This window comes from Mustela erminea, chromosome 4 (genome assembly GCF_009829155.1).
Source record: "Mustela erminea isolate mMusErm1 chromosome 4, mMusErm1.Pri, whole genome shotgun sequence".
Classification (NCBI taxonomy): Eukaryota; Metazoa; Chordata; class Mammalia; order Carnivora; family Mustelidae; genus Mustela; species Mustela erminea.
In genome coordinates, this window is record NC_045617.1 from 70658779 (window position 1) to 70680593 (window position 21815).

General features: G+C 41.7%; 1 protein-coding gene across 6 annotated transcripts in view; it reads left to right on the top strand.

The window, feature by feature from the left end:
* The first annotated feature begins 1122 nt into the window (after window positions 1-1122).
* Window positions 1123-21815, top strand: part of SAMD3 (sterile alpha motif domain containing 3) — a 56727-nt gene continuing 36034 nt past the window's right edge. For 2 of the 6 annotated variants that reach the window (XM_032339534.1, XM_032339537.1), the window contains exons 1-4: window positions 4335-4427; window positions 4661-4760; window positions 5414-5603; window positions 8746-8853. In XM_032339534.1, the coding sequence (XP_032195425.1) occupies window positions 4682-4760; window positions 5414-5603; window positions 8746-8853 (377 nt within the window). In that variant the 5' untranslated portion in view covers window positions 4335-4427; window positions 4661-4681. The other 4 variants (XM_032339536.1, XM_032339538.1, XM_032339539.1 and 1 more) reach the window with 4 other exon arrangements.

Consider the following 21815-nt stretch of genomic DNA (forward strand, 5'->3'; position numbering starts at 1 on the left):
GTGGATTACAGATGCCTCTGGTAAGTTTTGCTGGGCACAAGAAACCCAGAAAGACTTAGTAGTTTTCAGAAAATCAAGATTTTAGTCGGTAAGTTCAACCATTAGACATTACTGATCTGAGACTCCTGTAGGTACAAAAACGTCAATTTCATATGGTTCTCCTTAATGTCTCTTGAGATCTACACAGCTGACACCAAGCCAAGGAAACACATCAACATAAACCACAAACAAACAAACAAACAAAAGCCTGTGTAACTGTGTAGATCCCAGTCTGTTTTTGTCAGGGATTTATGCAAAAATTAAAAATTTTATTTCCATAATTTTTTTTTGAAGTTTTATTTATTTATTTCAGAGAAAGACAGAACTCAGGTGGGAAAGACAGAGAGGATTCCAAACAGACTCTGCACTGAGTGCAGAGCTGAGGTGGGGCTCTATCTCGACACCCTGAGATCATGACCTGAGCTGAAACCAAGAGTGGGGTGCTTAACTAACTGCGCCATCCAGGTGCCCCTATTTCCATAATTTTTTGAGAGATAATATAAACATCTGTCTTTTTAAAATGAAGGAAAATTGGTGTATGTAGGAATGTTTAGAAAAGCTAAACCCTTCCTTGTCATACACAATTTACTTCAAGAAAGAACACCCTTTCCTGTAATTTATCTTACTTGGCTTTGTAAATAATCCCTCTAAAGCATGGAATAAGCGACCAAGTCAAAGACTTCCCCAAGCTGATGTGTATCCGTAAGCTGGGGTACAGGATTCCCAGCTCTTCAGTGATCTTTCAGAGCCTGTCTGCTCTGGCCACTCCAGACCGTCCTGTGCACCTACAGGTCCTCAAACATGACTTGTTTTTTGCTGGCTTTTTACTTTTAGTGTGTTCTGTTGATTCCCTTTCTCTGCCTCTTTCACTATATGAACTGTATTTTTTTTTTTAAAGATTTATTTATTTATTTCACAGGCAGAGATCACAAGTTAGACCGAGATCGCAAATAGGCAGAGAGGCAGGCAGAGAAAGAGGGGGAAGCAGGCTCCCTGCCGAGCAGAGAGCCCCATGCGGGGCTAGATCCTGGGATCATGACCTGAGCCCAAGGCAGAGGCTCTAACCCACTGAGCCACCCAGGAGCCCCTGAACTGTATTTTTTGTGCAGATTCCAACTTAAGATCCATTCAATCCATTTCCAGGAGAGTGGGGAAATCCAGCCCAGAGTGCTTTTTACAGCGCCCGCCATATATTATATTCTGCTTATGGACACGTCTTATGTTCTTGGTAAGGCTTCTAACTTCTTTATCACCATTCACCTAGCTCTGAGCTACCTACACAGCAGACATTTTGATGACAAAGGTGGGCAAGGTATTCTAGTGAACTATTCCAGTTTTTATACCTGCTGGTCGGGTGATGGTTGGAATGAACAATGCCCCAAAGTGGATGACGTGATTCGCTTCGCTTTAGTATAATGATGTCACCTCTTCCTGCGGTAGCAAGGCTGCTCACGACAGAACTGCTTGGACGTTGCTCCATGGGACTACCATATACCTGTTTTTTTGGTACCAATCCCTTCTTTCTTTTTCGCTAATAGGATTTGATCTTTTGCTAAATGGCTTCTTCCTTCAAGTACACCCACGGTTAGAGATGTCCTTTGCCATCTTTTGCAGGGAACCAAAGGGGCGTTGGTCCAGCAGAGGACTTAATGCCCCGGCAAAGCTTTTAAAAATCCTTCCATTGCCTCAGCTTTGGGATGGGAAAAGAAAAAGAAAAATACGAGCAGCAAGAAAAGTGAAAAGATGTTTTCATATTTTTAAAAATTATTTATTATTTATTTTTTTAAAAGATTTTATTTATTCATTTGGGTAGAAAAAAGACACAGCAAGAGAGGGAACACAGATGGGGGGAGTTGGAGAGGGAGAAGTAGGCTTCCCACAGAGCAGAGAGCTGATGCAGGGCTCAATCCCAAGACCTTGGGATCATGGCATAAACCAAAGGCTGAGGTTTAATGACTGAGCCACCCAGGTGCCCCTCATATTTTTCTTTAAAAGTGCTTATTTGTGGTTGATGGTGTTATATGCCACATCACCCTTGAAAAATTATAAACCACATTCATGGCAGCTGGTACTATCTTCCTTTTTGGAGCTTTAACAAATTTATTAAATAAAATTTGCCCTCAAGCTGCTCTAGCTGAAATCTTATCTCTTCCTGGTTTTAATTAGATGTGATCCTTTAATATTTACTACAAATTTATTTTATTAAAGCACAATCTAATCGAATAATGAAAATGCTTTAGCTGGGGTATTCACTCATAACGTTCTTATGTCATTCTCTCTTTATTATTGTGCCTTAAAATATTTAGGGATCATACTTGCTCTCACATTTCAAAATTACTTCAGATGTTTCGAAAACTGCTGGATACGCAGTAAAGCTGCTGGATACATATTCTCTCATTTGACATGTCTTCTGTTCCTCAATGAAGTTTAAGGTCATAAGTAATATATCCATTATTTATGTGAGAGGAAGATGCAGGGTTGCTGCTTAAAGATGTTACCTTGTCTTGGAAGTGATATTATTTTATTTTCTTAAATACTCAGAAAAACTAATGGTCAAAACTACACTTCTTTAATCTGATTATGTACGTATAAAGTTATAATTTGATAACCGTTTTGTTTTTTCTGGAAGTAGAATTAGGTAAATATCTGGGAGTTTAAAAATACGAGATGTTTTCCAAGTACTCACTTTATTTTCAAATTTCCTTTTATCCATTGATGGCCTCAGGGCAGTATCTTCTGCTCTGCATACCTTTTAATCTTGGAGTTTAGAGTATTGTGAGTTTTTTTTCTTTTCTTTTCTATTATTTTTTTAAAGTCTTACTTTTCACAAGGAAGCCAGAAGTGTGACAGGAAGGTGTGATTTTTAATTTACACCAGAGTCTTGCAAATAATGACTTTTCACACGGTGTTATTGCAGCTTAGCCTAAGGGAGGAGTTCTGTGGCTACTGTTGTCTTAGCAAATTAAATCCACTGCTGTAATTCAACAAGCCAGTCTTCTGTATTTAACCCTTGTTTTCAGTTTTGCAGCTTGGTGTTTGTGAATGCATATGAGAATGTAGCTTATTACTTTGAAGTGGACTTGTTCTCGAGGAAATGGATTTTGAAGACCGTTATCTTCTCAGATGGTTGCAGTCTGAAAGGTAAATATGTTTCCTTCCCCACCATGCCAACTGTGATGCTGGAAATTCTAACAGACTCAAATCCGCAAAAACAACAAAAAAAATACAATAATAATAATTTTGAGAACTTCTGGCAATAAAATTTAAATATACAATCTAATAAATATTTGTATCTTTCCTTATGGTTCCATTTCTTTATTAGTAGCTTTGTGCTGTTTTCATAGAAGAGTCAGCGTCTCAATGAACAAGTAAATCTGCATTGTTTAAAGGATGAAATAGAAAGTAATGCTAAAAGATGAAAATGTTTTGTTTTGTTTTGTTTTTTCAGTTCCTCCCTGGTCCATTTAAAGTAATTTGGATGGAATTATAAAAAAACAGGGACTGAGATACTAAGAGAAATTTTTAAAAATTACTGAAATTGATATGCTTTTTAAAAAAGATTATATTTATTTATTTGTCAGAGAGAGAGAGAGAGCATAAGCAGGGGGAGCAGCAGGCTCCCTGTGGAGCAAAGAGCCCCATGTGGGACTTGATCCCAGGACCCTGGGATCATGACTTGAGCTAGACAGATGCTTAACCAACTGAGCCCGCGAGGCATCCTGAAATTGATACACCTGTTAAAATTTTCTGAGCAGTTGCAGAAGAATAATGGCATGTAAAAATAACTGAATAGTTGAAGAACATATCTTGCCAGCTTTGTATACACATCGTTCACTTAACAATTATTAACATATTTATCTTACTATTTTAAATTTGTCCAACTCAATTCTTTTAAAATTTTCAATCAATGTGCTTCTTTTTCCTAGTTATCTTACCAATCATAATGCTGTTCAATAAAGTTCTAGGACTGAATAGAATATAAAGGGTATCAACAGAAGGAAGGAAAGAAACATTCAGATTCTCTTGAGAAATCTGGTTGGTACTTCATCCCCTTGTTAAACCAAAGTAATCAGGAGGACAAGCTGTCTTTCCTAGCTGGGAGCCACAAGGGGTTAAACAGTCTTGGTTTACTAAGTATCTCCGTCAGGCTTTTATCTGATCCTTCCTCCCTTCCTCCCCTGCCCACCCCTTTTGTAAATGTCAACCACTTCCTGATGAGCCTAGTAGTGGTGAATTTCACACCTTTCTTTTCTTTGTGAGGAGACCTGGGTGTTAATGGTACAGGATTGGGTACCATTGTACCGCTTTGGCGGGCTGTTAGTAAAGCTGAGGGATGCCTGTGGAAAAAAAGTCGGAGAAGGTGAAGACATTCGAGAACTAGGAAATAGGTAATAGTTTCCAACTGGTCTCATTTTTTAAAAGAGTATTTGTTTTATTAACAACTTTTAGATGTGTATTCAGGAAAGAGTAATCTTAAAGAAGCTTTGTGTTGAGAGACTCAAAGAGTCTGGCAAAGGGAGGAGCTGATATTAGAGAGCTGATTGGGGAAAAAACAAAAAATAAAAGAACAACAATCCCAGAGAAAACCGGAAGAATCCTTCTCTGACCTCTCATTCTACAGGTGTATTTACAGGACACAGCCATGGAAACCTGGTCAGTTGATCAGGTCTGCAGTTGGTTGGTGGAGAAAAACTTAGGAGAGCTAGTTCATAGGTTTCAAGGTGAGTTGTTTACACTTTGAAAAAATATTAACAGGGCAGCCTACCTAATGAGTGTCCTCTGTTACTGGTAATTAGTTACTCTTGTCGCCTAATGCATGCGCATGTGGGTGTGGAGTTGCTACTTTGGGGAACTTCCCTTTCTTTATGGACTGTACCTAACATCCAGAGGAGGATGTAATATTCGAAAAAGAAATTGAAATAAAGCCAAGTAGGAAGAGCTAGCCAAAATACATCTTGGCTATTGGCATTTGATACCGCTTTTGTCCTTAAAGAATGCAGCCTGTGCTCTGATCAGTGTTGGATTTACAAGTATTGGATATTGCCTGGGAGTTACTATTAAGAAGGATTTTCAGAGAAACCTTTTTTCTTGTAAAAACAGTGCCTCTTACAGAGAATAATCCGAAGTGGGGAGGCCCCCTGGGGAAGCAAAAAGTTTCTTTGTGACTCACCGTTCTGATACTTTCCTAGGAGCAGACAGCTGTTGGGAATGATAAGGTGTCAGTGTTCTTTCTTTGTCAAAGAGAGATAATTTTGTAACTTCAGAGGGGAAGTTTAGATGATCCTTTTAACACCAGAAGTGACTTTGCCTGTTCAGAGTGTTGTGTGTGTGTACTGGACAAGCATGTGGAGACTTTTTTTTTTCTTTTTCCCAGAGGAAGAAGTAAGTGGGGCTGCTCTTCTAGCTCTTAATGATCGGATGGTTCAGCAATTGGTGAAGAAAATTGGGCACCAGGCTGTTCTGATGGATTTAATTAAAAAATATAAGCAGAAGAGTCAAAGACTGGAGGCCCTTGGGAGCCTTAGAGAAACAGCCCCCCTTGCTCAAGCAGGAGCAACCCAGGAGTAAGTCTCTTCTTGAATGACCTTAGTTTTGATGCTGTGCTTTCTCGATGTGGACTAGAGCATGACATGTGGGGGTTAAAAATGTTTTGAAAACTGTGACCATTTTCAGCAAATTTGTAGGCACAGTATTTCTAGTATCTTCGTTAAGGACACTTTTGAAAGTTTCATGAATCGATCTACATCTTTTCTTTTCTTTTTTCAATACACTGCTTTTTGAACAATGACCCCAGTTGTTAGGGAAGTCCCGTGAACTAGGAGGTCCTATGTAGAAAGCTCTGTAGCAGGTGGTTAGAGTGTACGTAGAACACAAGTGCAAAGGGACTCCTGCAGTTTGGGGTTTTTTTAAATCAGGTTTTAGGAAAGGTATCTTTTAGTGTTCCTTTGCTTTTCCCCAAAACTGTTTATTTATTCATGTATTTATTTGCCAAGAATTTCTTATAGTAAGTAATTTATATTCTCCTCTAGAGGTTTTCGCAGTATCATTTGCTGAAGACTCTTGCCACAATGAGTTTTCTAATTTCTCAGGGGGTATTCTTCGAATCCTGAATGCTATGATCACATCCCACGGAAATCATGTTGAAGAATTGGTGGTGCCTTTGAGATTCAGGGATGGTTTTGGTTTTTTTGGTTTTGGTTTTTTTTTTTTTTTTTTGGTTGTTTTTGTTTTGTTTTGTTTTTATCACTGACTTCTGCAATGGGAAGAAGTGATTAAATTAAATTAAATTAAATTAATTACCAAATTTAAATTGTTACCAAATTAAAATGTTCACTTTACAAATCTATATGCCCCAGGATCATTTCAAACATTCTGACTTGGTTTTTCTGTATTTGAGACTTTTTGCCAAGTTTCAAAGGTTAAATAATTGCCACAGATCTATTATTCATTAATTTTTAAAATAAGATTATGGCGTTTGATGATATCTATTCTGTGTCTTTGGTTTTTCAGATTAAATCTGTAATATCTTTGATAAGCAATACAAGGTTAAAGAGACTTGGCCTCAGTAATTTAATTTCTAGGCTATTTGGGTATTTAGAACACAGAGTGGGGCAGGTGGTCTCGAAGGAGTGGTCCGTGGTTGCTCTGAAGATTCTACCCTCTGATTTGTTTCAAGGATTTCTCCTAAACATTGTTTTGACATATCTGTGTAAAAATCACACTCTTCAATATGTGACTTCTGATGCAGTTCCCATAGCATGCTTTTATGCCATTCCAGCAAAGGGTGGGTGTGAACCTTAAAGTAATTTCCCGGCATTCTTGGATGGGTTGGCCTTCTAAGTTGGAAGTTCCCTTCAGTTGACTGGAATCTTGATATTGCCTGAGGCACAGCTTGGAAGAAAACAGTCAGCCTTGTTTCCACTGAGGATCAGTTTACAGTGTTCTCCAGTAAATGAGAACTAGCTGGACTGCCAGGAAATCTGGGCTGCATTCCTGGTTCTACGACTGCCTTGGATTGATTATGTTAAATGTTGACATTCCTGTTGCTTCATCTGTAGGTTGCGAAAAGTGATACAGTACCTAACTTCATGTTAATTCACACTGATGTTGGTTGTATCATAAGCTTTGAGAAAATCTTTCCTCCTTCAAAGCAGTCTCATGTTAAATTCGAAGCTTTGTTACCCTGGTAAAGAAAGCCATTTGCAAGTGTAGCCAAGACTTGAAACATTGGTAATCCAGGAATTGATGAGTGGGGACTTTTCACTCTAGTGGTAAAGAGCTTAATCACTTTAAGGACTGGTTAAATTAATCTGGTACAAAGCCACAGTTGCAGGTGGGTTATTGGTTATACTTGGTTTAAGCTCTTATTGGCTATATTTGCTTATTATCAAATAATATATTGTCCTGTGACAAATATATTGTTGCATGCTATTTAATTAAACCCTTTCAGGAAGTGCTTACTAAAGCTAGGAAACTGGGCGTAGTAACCAGAATCCTGAAGCTAGGTTTCTTTTTTTTTTTTTTTTTTTTTTTGAAGCTAGGTTTCAAAACACTTGATTTCAAACCTTTCTTCTGATGATAGCTACTCATCTAACCTTGGAGATTTGCTTGGCTTTTTTTAGTTGCAACTGCAAAATGAAGTAGGTAGACTAAACGATGCTTAAGACTCCTTCTAAAGAGTCGATAATGGCGTTCTGGATCAGAGATTGCAGATGGGTTTCGACTCGAGTGCAGACTTCTTTTAATGGCTAATGGTTGCCCAGTATGTTCTTTTGAAAAGTATTTGTAGGCCACATCTGGCCAGAGTATTTGGCATCCTATTCGGACTTGAGCAAATCACAGGAACTTGTAATAGGTGGGAGTATTTGCAGTTGCTTTTCGGTTGCTGTTGTTGCTGCAGCTGGTAGAGAAATCAAAGAAAGTCAGAAGACTGAGGTCAACTCCTGGCACCGCTACTGAGGAGCCTGAGACTGTGAGCAACTTGCTTTTCCTTCTGGGCTTCAGCCATGCCAGCTGTAAAGGGGGGTAGTTAGTGGACTGTGGTTCTAAGGGTATTTGATTCCCCAGAGAAGAGACATTCCACACACCACCCCCCCCCCCCAAATAATGGCAGGGACTGGAGAAGGAATCTGATGTAGAGCTAATCACTTTGTTTTTTTGGCAGAATAGGGATACTAACCAATAAAGATAACATTTTAAAATATATTTTATTTATTTATTTGAAAGAGAGACAGTGAAAGAGGGCACGAGAGGGGTGAAGGTCAGAGGGAGAAGCAGACTCCCCGCAGAGCGGGAAGCCTGATGTGGGACTCGATCCCAGGACTCCGGGATCATGACCTGAACCAAAGGCAGTTGCTTAACCAACTGAGCCACCCTGGCACCCTAAAGATAACATTCTATTATCACCATCATTTCAAAGAAGAAAGGATTGCCATAACACCATTTATAATATGACCGATTGGAGCAAATAGCATTGTGAGCAGGTATCAGTCTGCATCCTGGCATGTAGGAACCACTGTGTGAGATGATTCCAGAGTGTCCTTTCTTTTCTATTTTCTTAGTTGTAACCTTAACATGGAGCTGGAAGGTAGACACAGATTATGGTGTCAATGTGGGCCGTCTTCTACCCTCAGGGCAGCCATGAGATTCAACAGCTGTGGCTCTTGTTGAACAGGTCCTAACCCAACTCTTCTTTCTTGGTGACAGGGATGAACAATTCCCTAGTCCTGCCAACTGTGGGCAGCAGACACCATCTTTCTATGCAGCTGAAAACCTTGAAAATGGACTAATCGACCAAAGAGTACTGAAACAGAGGTGGGGTTGCTAACTTCTAAACATTTTAAAGCTCAATGATGATATTTGTCTCTATTTTTTATGAGATGTCCTATGTTTAAATGCATTTCTAAAGCAGGAACCTTTTGTTTTATCAGAAGGGAGTCTTTAATCAAGTGATGAAGAGATTTGGTAAAAGATGGAGATAAAAACTTGTGATCTTTATATTGGAAAAGTGAAGTTTGGAGATGATAGTAAGCATCTTTCAAGTACATGTTAAGGAGAAAGAGGATTCCTCTGTCATAAACTGGGATGATTGGCCGTAGCCACAAAAATGTCATTTATTCAGGGAATAATGCCCCATAGAGTATGCTTTTGTGGTGTCTTTGCTTTTGTTTAGAATTTTGTCATTGTAGTTGATTTAAGTTGACGGTTCTGTTGGGGATGCTGCTTTGGCAAATATTTCTTTGTATTTCTACACTGGATTTTACGTGGTGTAGTATTTCCATATATGGGGTACATTGGAACAAAGGGAAACCATAAACTTAGAGAATTAGACCCAGGAATATGAAAGTCAGATAAAGCCTCAAGGGCAGATGTAGGTAAGATGTGGTACAGAGTCATGGCGGCCTACTGGCGTTCCCCGGCCACTTGGCCTGTGTGGTTTGTGCATCCGTCATGATGCTTATGGTTTTCAGTCATCCACCAACAAATGCTTTTCTTTAAATGTCCTATCATTGAAAGGAGAGACGTCAACTCGCATAGGAGAATAATCAGGCAATAGTCAAGCTGGTGGGGGGTGGGCGGAAGGGAAGAGTCAAGCTGGGGAGTGGGGGTGCTTTATAGATTTCATTCAACTTTCACATTATCATCTCATTCAGTCCACATCAGTCCTGCAAGGTGAGCATTATTCTCTCTGTTTGATAAATGAGTGAAACTGAGACTTAGACAAGATCAGGCGTGTTCAGGGTGGTATGGTCGTAGACGAAACTGAGACTTAGAGAAGTCCAAAGGCTTCTGGCAAGTTTTCCTGAATAAGTCATTCTCACTTCAGGCAGGATCTCTTGCCTTCAGGGGAGGGGACCGTGGGCAGTAGCCTCAGGGCCCAGCAACCCCTCAAAGTCAGGAAAAAGCTGCACCTTTGATCAGGAGCTATTCCAAAATAGGCTTTGGCTCTGGGCTGTCCTCTCTGTCCTCTTACTTTCTTCACCATCTTCAACCTTGCACCCCACCCCTGGGCACAAAGACCCCAGCTCCCGAAGATCTCTCAGTAGTAGAGCCCATCTTCCTTGATACCACTGCCTTCTGCTTGGGGAGGTGAACAAGAACGTGGATGGCAATGACAAGGTGAGATGTAGCCCCGATGGTCTTCCTGGTCTGAACTATGGTTCAGGAGATGTTAATACATTGTAATGATGGCTTCATTCCCCTGCTTTCTGCCCATGGGTGCTTGTGGATTTCAAGTGTTTTCCTTTGATAGGCTCTGGGTGCATGGAATGAACCATGAGTTCTCAAGTACTCCTTTCATCAGCTTCAGCTTCCAGAAACAATCAGTCCCTTCTGTACCTGTTCAGGTGTGAGGAGAGAGAGGAAGAGTGATAAGTCTCCGTGGCCCAACCCTAGTCCCATTGTCAAGCAGTATCCAAATCTGCACAGCGGGGAATCGTAACAATATTACTCTCTTCATGGTGCTTTTGTGGGGACCATTATGTAAAAACGGATAATGCTTGCCGAGTGCTGAGCGCAGCAGAAGCCCATGGAAAGCACTCAGGGCACTGCTTTAGGCTCCTAGAACACAATTCCAGGTAGTTGTCCCACTTCTCATAGGACTTTTCTCTCCTTATTTGCTGCCGGTGGGTGATGAGGCTCTTGCCTTCTATGGGTTCTGTAGGTCTTTTCTCTTTCTTAAGTATTTTTTTTTTTTTTAAGAGAGGGAACATGAGTGGGGGTGGGGGGGCTGGGTAGGGGCAGAGGGAGACGGGGAGAGAATCTTAAGCAGACCCTGTGCTGAGCCCAGAGCCTGATGCGGGGCTAGATCTCACAATGCAGAGATCATGACCTGAGCCAAAATCAAGAGCCAGACACGTCACTCACTGACCCACCTGGGCACCCCTCTCTTTTCTAAACCTTCAGACGACGTTTCATCCTCATTAACGGTTCTGTGATACCAGCAGAGAAGGATTATTACTGCATTTTTTTCACACAGCTGGTCAGAGGAACACAGGTGGCTCTCATCCCTCATTGTGCTTCACAGGGGGCAGAAAAAACAGAAATGGCTTAGAAATGGAGAGACATAGGGGGGTTTGGAAAGCAGAGCAGATACTCCCATATCTTTCTCTGTAGCCGGCAAGTCTCTCCTAATCCCTGGGACTGCCTGTGCCCTCTCCATCCACAAGCACCGCAGAGTTAAATATGTTCAAAAAGTGACCTCATGTCCCCCACCTTAGTATATACTTCAGTGCAAGAGATACAGATCCACTCCAACTAACCCCAGACAGGGGGAGTCTGTTGTAAGAAAAACATTTCATATCATATGCCGAGACAAAGCCTGTAAGTTCCTGGGGCAAAGAAGAAGCTGCCCCCGCTCCGCCCCCCATGGAGCCGTGTGATGGCCGACTCCATCTCTGTTTTGCTTTCTTTGTCGGCCTTCTTCTCTTGCTTCTCACCACAGGGATGAGTTTATCCCACTACTCGTGGCTGTCGCACACTGTTCAGACTGCCTGGCATGTGACTACCTTGCCGCAGCACTGACTTCGAAGAAAATTCTCCCTGAAAACTGCTCATACCAGCCAACAGACTCAGTCTTTCAGTGCTGCTTTGTTCGGTGTCTAAGGGAGAGAAACTAAGGGGTCCAGCATGAACCCCAGGTCCCCTCTTGGGCAACCAGCTGTGTTGTGGACAGAGGCAGATTAAAGGCCATACACTTATTTTAAATATTTTCACTCTGGTCCTGCCTTTTATCCAGAGCCTTGCTTATGGGGGGGGGGGGGGTGAGGGGATGGGGGACTGGACTGAAGATTCCCTTCCCACATCCTGTCTCAGACAGGGACTCTGTCATCCAGCTGTGTGAGTTAAACTCACTGGAGCCCTCCTGCCTCCCTTCCTCCTTCCTCCTGCCCTTCTGTCTGGGGTGCTATTCCTTCAACAAGTATAGAGAAAGATTTGTTGCAAGGCTTTTGTGTCTGGGTTGTCCCCTTCCCTTTCCCATCATTCTTGAGGATTCTGCTCAAAACCTCTCATTTACAAGCCCCTCCATTTTATTATTCCAGGCCATGCAGAGAGCTCTTTTTCTCTGTGTAGTACCCTCCTCTATGTATCTCTTGCTTTACTTTTAAACAGAGATCATGGAATTGATCATTTTAACATCTTTATTCCCTCATGAGATGGAAAACACCTTCTGGGCAAAGACCACACCTTTTTGTCTTTGTAAACACGGCACTGGCACAGTCCTCATGGTCCCTGGCACACAGAATCTAAGTAGGAATTTTTAAATTGAACTGAAGTTACGCCATCCAATGAAAGACTTAATATATCTCCTTGGGGTGGGATAAATATTTGAATGTCATCAATTTCTTTTTAGCTCTCTTGATACAGTTCATGCTAAATATGCTGACTTTGTAACAGTTAAACTCCAGAGTTCATGAGTCACTCATCCGGAACAGGCTAGAAAGCTTATGGCATTTGGTTGTAAGGCTTTCACAAAGCCATCTGGTCTCAAGAGACAGGGAGAGATAGTGGAGTAAGTGTCTACTTGGGCACACACACCTACTCTGGAATCCTGACTCCTCCATCTATTTGACAGGTGGTCTCTGCAAGATGGGAACATCCACCTACATATGTAGTTCTTGACGTCCAAATGGGATGGCATATTCAAGTACATGGCAACCATTATCACACCATACAAGGTGGCTCGAATTATTCCTGTGATATTTTTTCTATTGTCCCTAAAACAACCATGTGCTTTCCACTCAGATTATTTGCAAATAAGAAAGAAAAAGAATGCTCTAGAGCAAGCTGACCACCTGAGCTTGGCCCTTGAAAAGTCTCTAGTAGAGATGTGTGTGTCCCAGTGGATAAATTTTGGGAGTCAGGGAAATGCTAGGATACTGTGATATAATGCAGATTTCTCTGGTGATAGGTGACTGAATTGGTTAAATGCTCTTCCTTGATTATGAAGACCCATCTTCAACAAGCACTGGTGACCCTTTGGAAAGAGATTTTTTGTTTTTGCAACGCCATCCCTTGTTTTTCATTTACACTATTTGCTTCCTTTTTAGTGTTTAATAAGGCATGAAATCAAATAAGGAGGTAGAGGTTTCCTAAGTGTTACTTAGAAACACTTTGCTAAACTTTAAGTATATGTGTGCAGATGTTTTTGCTTCTCTCTTTGGGCATAATTATAAATTAGTCATGGTTTCATGCATATTTAAAAATTATTTAATGATTTGTGTTGTTGGTCTACATTTCCTTGGAAATGCAGAATGATCTTACCCGACTGTCTGTGCCCAGTTAGGCAAATGACAGTGGGTCCCCACTTGATATATTGTTTGTCGGCTCGATCACTCAGATAAGGGCATCGCAGTCATCGGTGCATCTTAATCAGTGCCCGATAGAAGGAGGTTCAGTGAAGTGCAGCAAAGACAATACATGTAATAAATTGTCACAGGCCAGTAGAGCAAGGATCCCTCAGAGGGAAATGCAGGAGCGGCTTCTCCCCCCCCACCCAGGGTGTCTGAAATAGCTGTACCTAAAGGGTCTGAGCTTTGGAAGTGTTACATTGTAACTCTAGTCCTTAATAAGCGATGTCCCAATGTACACCTACAGAGTAAATGCTATGAGGAGTCCTGCAGTGAGAAAACCCATTCAACTTTGTTCCACCCAGAATTCTTTCTCTGGGTCATATCTATTAACATTACCAAACAGATCTGCGGGGGCAGGGAATACTGACTTGAAGATTTCTTACCCAAGCCAGGATTCATTCATTGATCTCATACCTAAATATTCACTGAATGCTGATTCTGGTCATGCTGTGTCTGGGCCAGCAGACCAAACCTCCTGCCCCACATTCTAAAGGAGGAGAAAAATAGCCAATAAATGCAACATTCCATTATAATATATTTAAGTGCTATGAAGATCAGTAATGCAAAGAAAAAAGGAGGAGGCATAGAGAGTGAGCAGCTCCTATGTGTGGGGGCTGGGGGGGTTCAGGAGGGTTCTATTTCAGATGGCACTTTTAGGAAGTCTTTTGACTTTGAGTGTGTGATGCCTGAGCACAGACCCAAATGAAGTGAGGAATGCTGGGCCACTAAGCTAGAACCAAAATTTCCTTCAGCAGAGGATACTTGCGGGCCGAGCTAGACAGGAACTGCAGAATCAGGGGAAACTGGGCTGAGACCCTTGATAAGACCCTTGCACATTCCCATTAAATCTAGTATGAAGTCTTCAGAGATCTGAAATAAGCTTGAGTTCTAATCATTTCCCCCTTTTTGTTCAGTACGAAAGTCACTAAATGTACACCATGAGCTAGGCGTGATTTAGACTGTGAGGAGGGGAGGGGAGTGAGGAGTCCTCACTCCCCTTGTAGTCCTCATCCAGGGGACCCCTGCCTCTCAGGGACAAGACTAGCATGTCTGCTGATGACTGCCGTGAGAGAAAGAGTTGCAGAAGCGGAGAGGCGCAGGGGACAGACATCCCCTTCTTTCTCTTACAGAAGAGAAAGAAGTAGACTTTCAGGGAAGCAAGTATGGACAAAGCCTCTGGGGGATACTTCACAAAAATGGAGTAAGGATTTTGAAAGGTGATTAGAAATCCAGCTGAATGAAAACAGGACAGGAAAGGTGTCGCCCTTGGCCCGCAAGGACGACAATGAGCCTGGTATGGTGTTAATGCTTCATTTCCATTTATTTAATCAACTTCCTTAGCTTATATACAGCAGGGTGACCAATAAGGGGTCAAGCAATGGGGAGAGCCAATGAGAGTCCTGTTACTATGCTGATTAAATTTGATACAGCCAATAACTATGTCCTCCTTTAGGCGGGCTTCACCAGAAAGTTCATTGTATACTTGCAGCGTATTTTGCTAGCAGCGAGCCAAGCACCTTCTTGTAATGGCGGGGACTTTCCCAGCCGGAGGCAGTCCCCGACAGAAAGGAAAGGGACATTCACAGCAAAGCAAACAAACCCCTGAAAGGGTAGAGGGGATCCTGTGGAGTGTTTTGGGAAAGTGAGAGACAGAGGTGGAGGAGATGGAGTTGCGGGAGAGGTAAGAGGTAAGGAGGCTCTGTGCTCTGCGCATGAGCTGAGCAACTGTACCTCAAGTTCCCCTGCAGGGTTTCAACAAATGATACCAGGGTCCCAGACCAGTCCTCCTTGAGCTCTTCTGTACTTGAAAATGACCGGGGCGTCTCGTTAAATTGCAGATTCTGATTTCATAGGCCGGGGGTGGGGCCCGAGATTCAACGTGTCTAACGAGTTCCTAGGGAATGCCAAGGCTGGGGCCACCCTTGGGTAGCAAGCAAGGCACGACACCATTGAGAATTTCTGGTGACATGCAATGCTGTCAGTGTCACTAAGTGTCTGTGTCCCTTCAAATTTCATATGTTGAAACTCTAATCCCAATATGATGGTATCTGGAAGGGGGACGTTGGTGGGTAATGGGATTGGTGCCCTTGTAAGAAGAGGCCAGAGAATTTGCTGGCTATCCTTCTACCATGTGAGGACACGACCAAAGATGGCCTTTGTAAACCAGGAAGAGGGTGTTCACCAAGCACCAGCTGTGCAGGCACCCCGATCTCAGACTGCGCAGAGCTGTGAGAAGTCAATGTTTGTTGATTCAGCCACCCAATTCTAATTTGTTGGAGCAGCTCAAGCAGACAGTGTGAGACCTGTGCATCAGTATTTTTTTTAAAGATTTTTTTTTTATTTATTTGAGAGAGAGAAAGAGAGGGAGGAGAGGCAGAGGGGAGGCATCTTCAGGCAGACTTCCCACTGAGCACAGAGCCCAACCCAGGGCTCAATCCCACGACCCAGAGATCATGACCTGAGCTGAAACCAAAAGTTAGATGCTCAACCTACTGAACCACTTAGGTGCCCCCCGCCCCCGCCAGTGCATCAGTATTTTTTTAAAGTTCCACTCACAATTCTAGTTCATAATGAGAATCGAGAACCACTGCTAGAGATCACAGGGAGTTTTTGTCATTTATTGTGATAGTGATGTAGGGAATGGATTGGAGAAAGGATGAGAGGAGGAAGGTGCTGGACTCAAGTTTAAGCAATAGATGATGAAGGTCTAAACTAAGACAGTGGTAGTGGCTAAAATTATATTTAAAAATAAAATCAACCTCAGACATTAAAGAGCCTGAATGCCTTTGAAAAAAAAAAAAATCAAGAGGACTTGATGGTTAATTAATCCAATGGGAGGGAAGAATCTTGCTTACTGGTAAGTTTTCTCTTGTATTTTAATTTAGGCTTGAGCAACTGGGTATGGCGGTGCCATTATCCAAAATAAGAAAACAGTCAGAAGAGCATTGTGAAGGAGAGGTCTAATAGTCTATTCAATAGAATAGAAGCAGCCCGGGGCTTCTCACTACATTTTGTCTTATTTTGTTTCTTCTCTTCTCTTCTCATTTCCTATTGTCTTTTCTTTCTCTTCTCTTTTGCCCCTTTCCTTTCCTTTTTTTCCCTTTCCTTTCCCTTCCTTTCTTTTCCTTTTCTTTATTCTCCTCACTACTTTACACATTACCATTACATATAAGTAAACACCAGACAGGAGTCAGTCTGAGCACCATTCACTCACACAACGTCTCAAGGAGAGGGACTTGCCATTTTTGTTCAGAAGTCTGGTTTTCTCCATTCCTCAGAGAGCCACAGAATGCCTCTACCTATGGTCATAGTCAGTAGATAAATCAGGTTACCTGAATCCTTTCAGGTGCCAAACTGAGATTTTTATGGAGCCATATAGTGGATGGAACTGGCAAACCCCAGCCCAGGTGAGCAGGGCTGGGGGAAAACCAAGTCACTAAAGGTCTTGCTCCATAAGGCATGTAAAGCCAGGACTCTGGGCCAGATTTACACCCCCTCCCCCGCCCCACCGGCCCCTGAAAAAGTTGTTCTGGGGACATATACTGTTCTCTGTGAGTTCGGGATCCAAAAGTCTAGTAATATGAAGGTGGATTTTTTTTTTTAAGCTGCCTTAAATCCATTCAGTCCTGAGAGATCAGATTTTGATACTTCTAAAGTAGAAATGGTAGTACTGAACCATTTTGCAACAACGGAGTAGGTAACATCTCATTACTTTTGCTTACGTGTGCATGAGGAACAAAAACAGAAAAGAGGGACTTGGACATGATAGCTCTGTGAGACCTATCTGTAAGTTCTTGTGGCTGTCATGCTCGTAAGTATAAGTAGTAAAGATAAAGGCTAGAAGTTTCTGGATTTTTTGTAGGTCTGTCAATATCACGAGGAGTTGAACAATGGGAAGACATAAAATATTTGTTTATTCTAGGCTTCTTTTTGTGATTAGTCAGAGCCCCAAGGCTGCTGGGTCTTTGAATCTCACACTGGCAGCCAAAGACGGGGAGAATTTGAGCGGAGTCTCTCTGTCTGTGCCACAGCACATGCCTGATGCCCTCCACATCTCTACCCCCTTTTTAGGTCTGACTATGTGTTCACACATGCTCTTCAGAAACTAAATTCCTCTGGAAGCCTGACAGTTTAAATGGCAGATGTGAAAGCCCGCAGCTCTAAAACACAAATTAAAAGCAAACATCAGAATGCTGACAATGTGGAGCAAACATTTTCTGTATTGGCAGTGGGGACCATCAGTTCCAGCAACAGAAGAGAATTTTCTTCATAGTCCAGGCATGTCTTGTGGTGACATTGTTCCCTGTTTTCAGAGGTGGCACCTCAGCTTGTTCATTGGCATGTATCTCTCTACTGAGCTTTTCCAAACTTCTTGTTCGCCTTGTTTTCTCAGCAGTGGAGAGTCTTGCTGAACTAAAGTAAAGCAGGTCATTTCCAGAGCACTGGTGTGTAATAGGGCGACGTTTCTGTGTAACTTGTAGTTGTGAAGTGTGATCACTATTTTGAAGAGACATATTCTAACATCCTCTTCTTTTCTAGGCTAAGATGACAGCAAGTTCTTTAAACAGATGTCTGAGCCTTCAGTGGCCTCCTTCTTCTTATTCTAGGTTCCAAAAACATCTCAGCCATTAGATGTTGTTGTGGTCACATGTCATTCGGCTTCGGCATGTCAATCAATAACACGGGGCTGGGCATGGCAATCAATAATACTGTCAGTGTATGAAGTCGGTGAGCTTGGGTATGGAGAAGAATAAAATGAAAAATGAGATCTCAAAAGAAAGTGGCTGTTGGGACACAGTCTTTCAGTCTGGTCCTTGGAGAGCATAGTATTTGTTACCACTTTCTCTCCCTATGGTGGGAAGACTACCCCTGGAGGTACTTTGGATATGAAGACCAAGTCCTATAGCCATAATGGATATTCTCCACAGAAAAGTACCCCATTTGTCTCTTGTTCTTCTTCCTGGAAAACTGGAAAGCCATATTATTTTGTAAGATTAAAAGAATATCACTGTTCCTGAAGGTGGCAGATGATCTCTTCAGCAGGTGCCCTTGGAGAAAAGTGTCATTGGGGTGCTGAAGTTTAAAAAAGCAAGGATGATTCATGAAATGACTGTGTCTCCGAAAGTCAACCAAGATTGAGATGAGTGTGGTGGGTACTCTGGTTCTGTAGAGAAGCCTTATGGGACACAGCTGAACCTGGGTGAAACACTGAGAAGAACTTCTTTGGGTGGATTTTTTGGGGGAAAGAGGAGTGTGTTTGATCATTTGGTAATTCTCCACAGCCACAGCCTAGTTCTTGTGTACCTTTTGTGTCTACAGAGGATACTGCTCCAATCCCAGATCTGCCTCTCCAGGATCTGGGTCCCATTGGTTTTCGTATCTCAAACAAAACGACTTGTGTGGTCTTTCTTTTTGCTGGCACATCAGCTTGATGCCTTGCTAGTCAATAGTTCCTTTGAGATGGGTTGGGAATTTTTAATGTAACAGAACTCTCCTTTTGGAAAGATGTCAATTTTTTTTTTGTATGAAAACACAAATGCATGGAATAGAAGACTGTATTTATCATAGAATATTAAATTTTATATCTTTCTCAAATGTTCCTAAATTATTTACAACATTTTTATTACAAACTGTTTCACTCCACAAATTCACAAGGAAATCAAGGCAGATAAGGAGGTAAGACTTAGTTGGACTAGGCCATGTGGGGGGTGCAGACAGGGAAGACTCCTCAAAAGCCAGAAGAGTGGAGGAAAGTCCACCAGAAGAGAGGGCTTAAGATGAGCCTAGAGGAAGGAGGGGAAACTTCAGACTCTCAGGGTGAGAGAAACAACTACTGACACATGGGTAGTGTGTTCTGGAGACAGAGAAGGCTAGATCTGAGAAGTCACATTGGATGATAGCTGATGATAAGATAACCCCAAACTGGACCATATGATGAACGGTCCTAATTATTATGATGATGAATTCAAATTTGGGATGTTCAGAAGTTACACACTATGAATTTTATTTTTGTTCACAGAATCTAAAAACCCTATCACCTGCTTTATTTGTGGAGATGTACAAGGGAAGAATGAGAAATTTTCCTTTCTGGTCTGGAGGTTCAAGAGTTTATATTCTCCCTAAAGCAAGAGTATCTGCTTTCAGGGGGATAAAATAGCTGCCAAGATTCAATAGCTCTAAATGGGGTTTTATTGCAGGGAATAGTTCCAGGTCTTTTCTTCCAAACATACATTTTTACATTCAAATATGTTAATAAATCATAGTCATTTTCTTCTGGGAGAGTTCCATGAACCCAAAGGGCTGATAGCCGATGGATGGACCTTACTCAGACCTTCCCTTCGGAAAAGGCAATAATCATACTGTTCTCAGGGAGACCAGATACTGAAGGTGCTATTGGTCAAAGAGATGATCATAGTGCACTGGGTCCACGATGGCCTGTCTACCCTGTTCAATGCTTAGTATCTGATTGCTAGGGACAGAAGAATCCTGAATCATCCATGTCACTCAACATATAGGTTACATTGTAAGTAAATAGGAAGAGTATCAAGCCTATAACAATTGGGAAAATGGTGAAGTTCCCATGTAGAATCAGAATGGGCAAAACATCAAGTATGGTCAGGTGTTGAAAATGAAGTTTCAGCTGTCCCATATACTTGGTCTTTAAACTATGGGACTTCTAGATTTGCAGTGAAATTTCCACATTGGCTTCTGTCTAATCCCAGCAATCTTGCAGTACCTAAAGTATTTTTTAATTCTTTTACAGACAAGAAATAGTACCCCCCAGAAGCAAATGCTGGATTCTTGGGTATTTGGGCTGCATGCGGCTCATACATGATGTCCAGTTATCAGATCACATAAGCCCAGAGACAGCTGACCTCCTCTGTAGACTCTAGGCACTGTGACAGTTGTCAGTCACAGACAACATGAGTGGTCCTTCAGAATAAACTGCTTCAAAAGACAATGGCTGAAGTGACAGTCCATGGGTTCATCAAATTAGGGCAAAATTTGTTATGTGATTAGGACAAATGTACGAGGCTAGCAATAGCCTACTCTCCATGTATATAGTCTTCTTTTCCAGCTCTATTTCATGTCTGAATATCTTGTTTGTCTTCTCTCTGGAGATAGTGTTCTTATGGATAATCCTCTTGGACATCCATTTCATTATCATGACAGGGCAATAGGGTGCTAGGAAGAGCTTCTCTATAGGAACCTGGGAGCCTGGCAAGCTACAGAGAGATGTTACTTTTGAATATCATCATTGACAGCTTTCTTTATATGTCCAGACCTCAGATGACCAGGTCTGAGTTAGCATAGTTTGCTGTGGTCAATCAGTTAGATCAGGAGCCACGGGCCTAGAACCTGAGTTGCTTTGTTCTCTTGGGCATGGTTACTATGTCAAGCAAGACTGGGGTAGTATACTGGGTCCCTGCTATGTCTTGGGTCAAGGAGTAACCTGGAAGCCATTAACCAGTTCCAGCTGGCTGCTCCCCTGACATGATGATATCAGTGTTTATGTAAAATTAAAGAGAAGATCAAGAGGAGAAGGTTTTATGAGTATCTACAAGGAAAAAATATGAAAACACAGAATTTTAAAAATGAACTATTACCGTATTGGTTTTCAGTCTCTTTTCTCATTTTTTTGGATTAGACTATTTCTTTTGCTCTGCCTTCAAGCTCTATATAATGTCTTATAATGTCAATTCTACTGTTAAGCCTATCTAGTACTTTTTTTTAAATTTCAAATTTTGTAATGTCCTATTATTTTAATCACTCTAGCATATTTTCCTTCAAGTCACTGAACATTGTTATACAAGGTGTCTTTTTTTTTTTAAAGTTTTTATTTTATTTAATTATTTGACAGAGAGAGATCACAAGTAGGCAGGGAGGCAGGCAGAGAGAGAGGAGGAAGCAGGCTCCCCACCGAGCAGAGAGCCCGACCGAGGCTCGATCCCAGGACCCTGGGATCATGACCCGAGCCGAAGGCAGAGGCTCAAACCACTGAGCCACCCAGGAGCCCCTGTTATACTAGGTGTCTTAAAGTCCTCATATACATCTGTATCATCTCAGCATTACATTCTATTAAATGTTTTTATCTTGAGAAAGGGTCACACTTTTCTGGGATTTTTGTTTGTTTATGTTACATAATTTTGGATTGTATCTTAGACATTGTGAATGTCACAGTGCGGAGACTCTTGATTTTGTACTATTTACTCTAAGAGTGTGGAGTGTTGGTTAGTTTGTTTTTGCAACGCAACAAAATTGGCTGGACTTGAACTGAAAACTCTCTTGGGGATCAGCCCAAATCCAAGTTTAGTTCTCTTATTCTTGGTTGGGCTATGCACATGTGAAATTCTAGATCAGCCAAAGATTTGGACAGTTTATTCACAGAATTCGTAGTTCCTCTTGCTAGCTATGTTCTTTCTA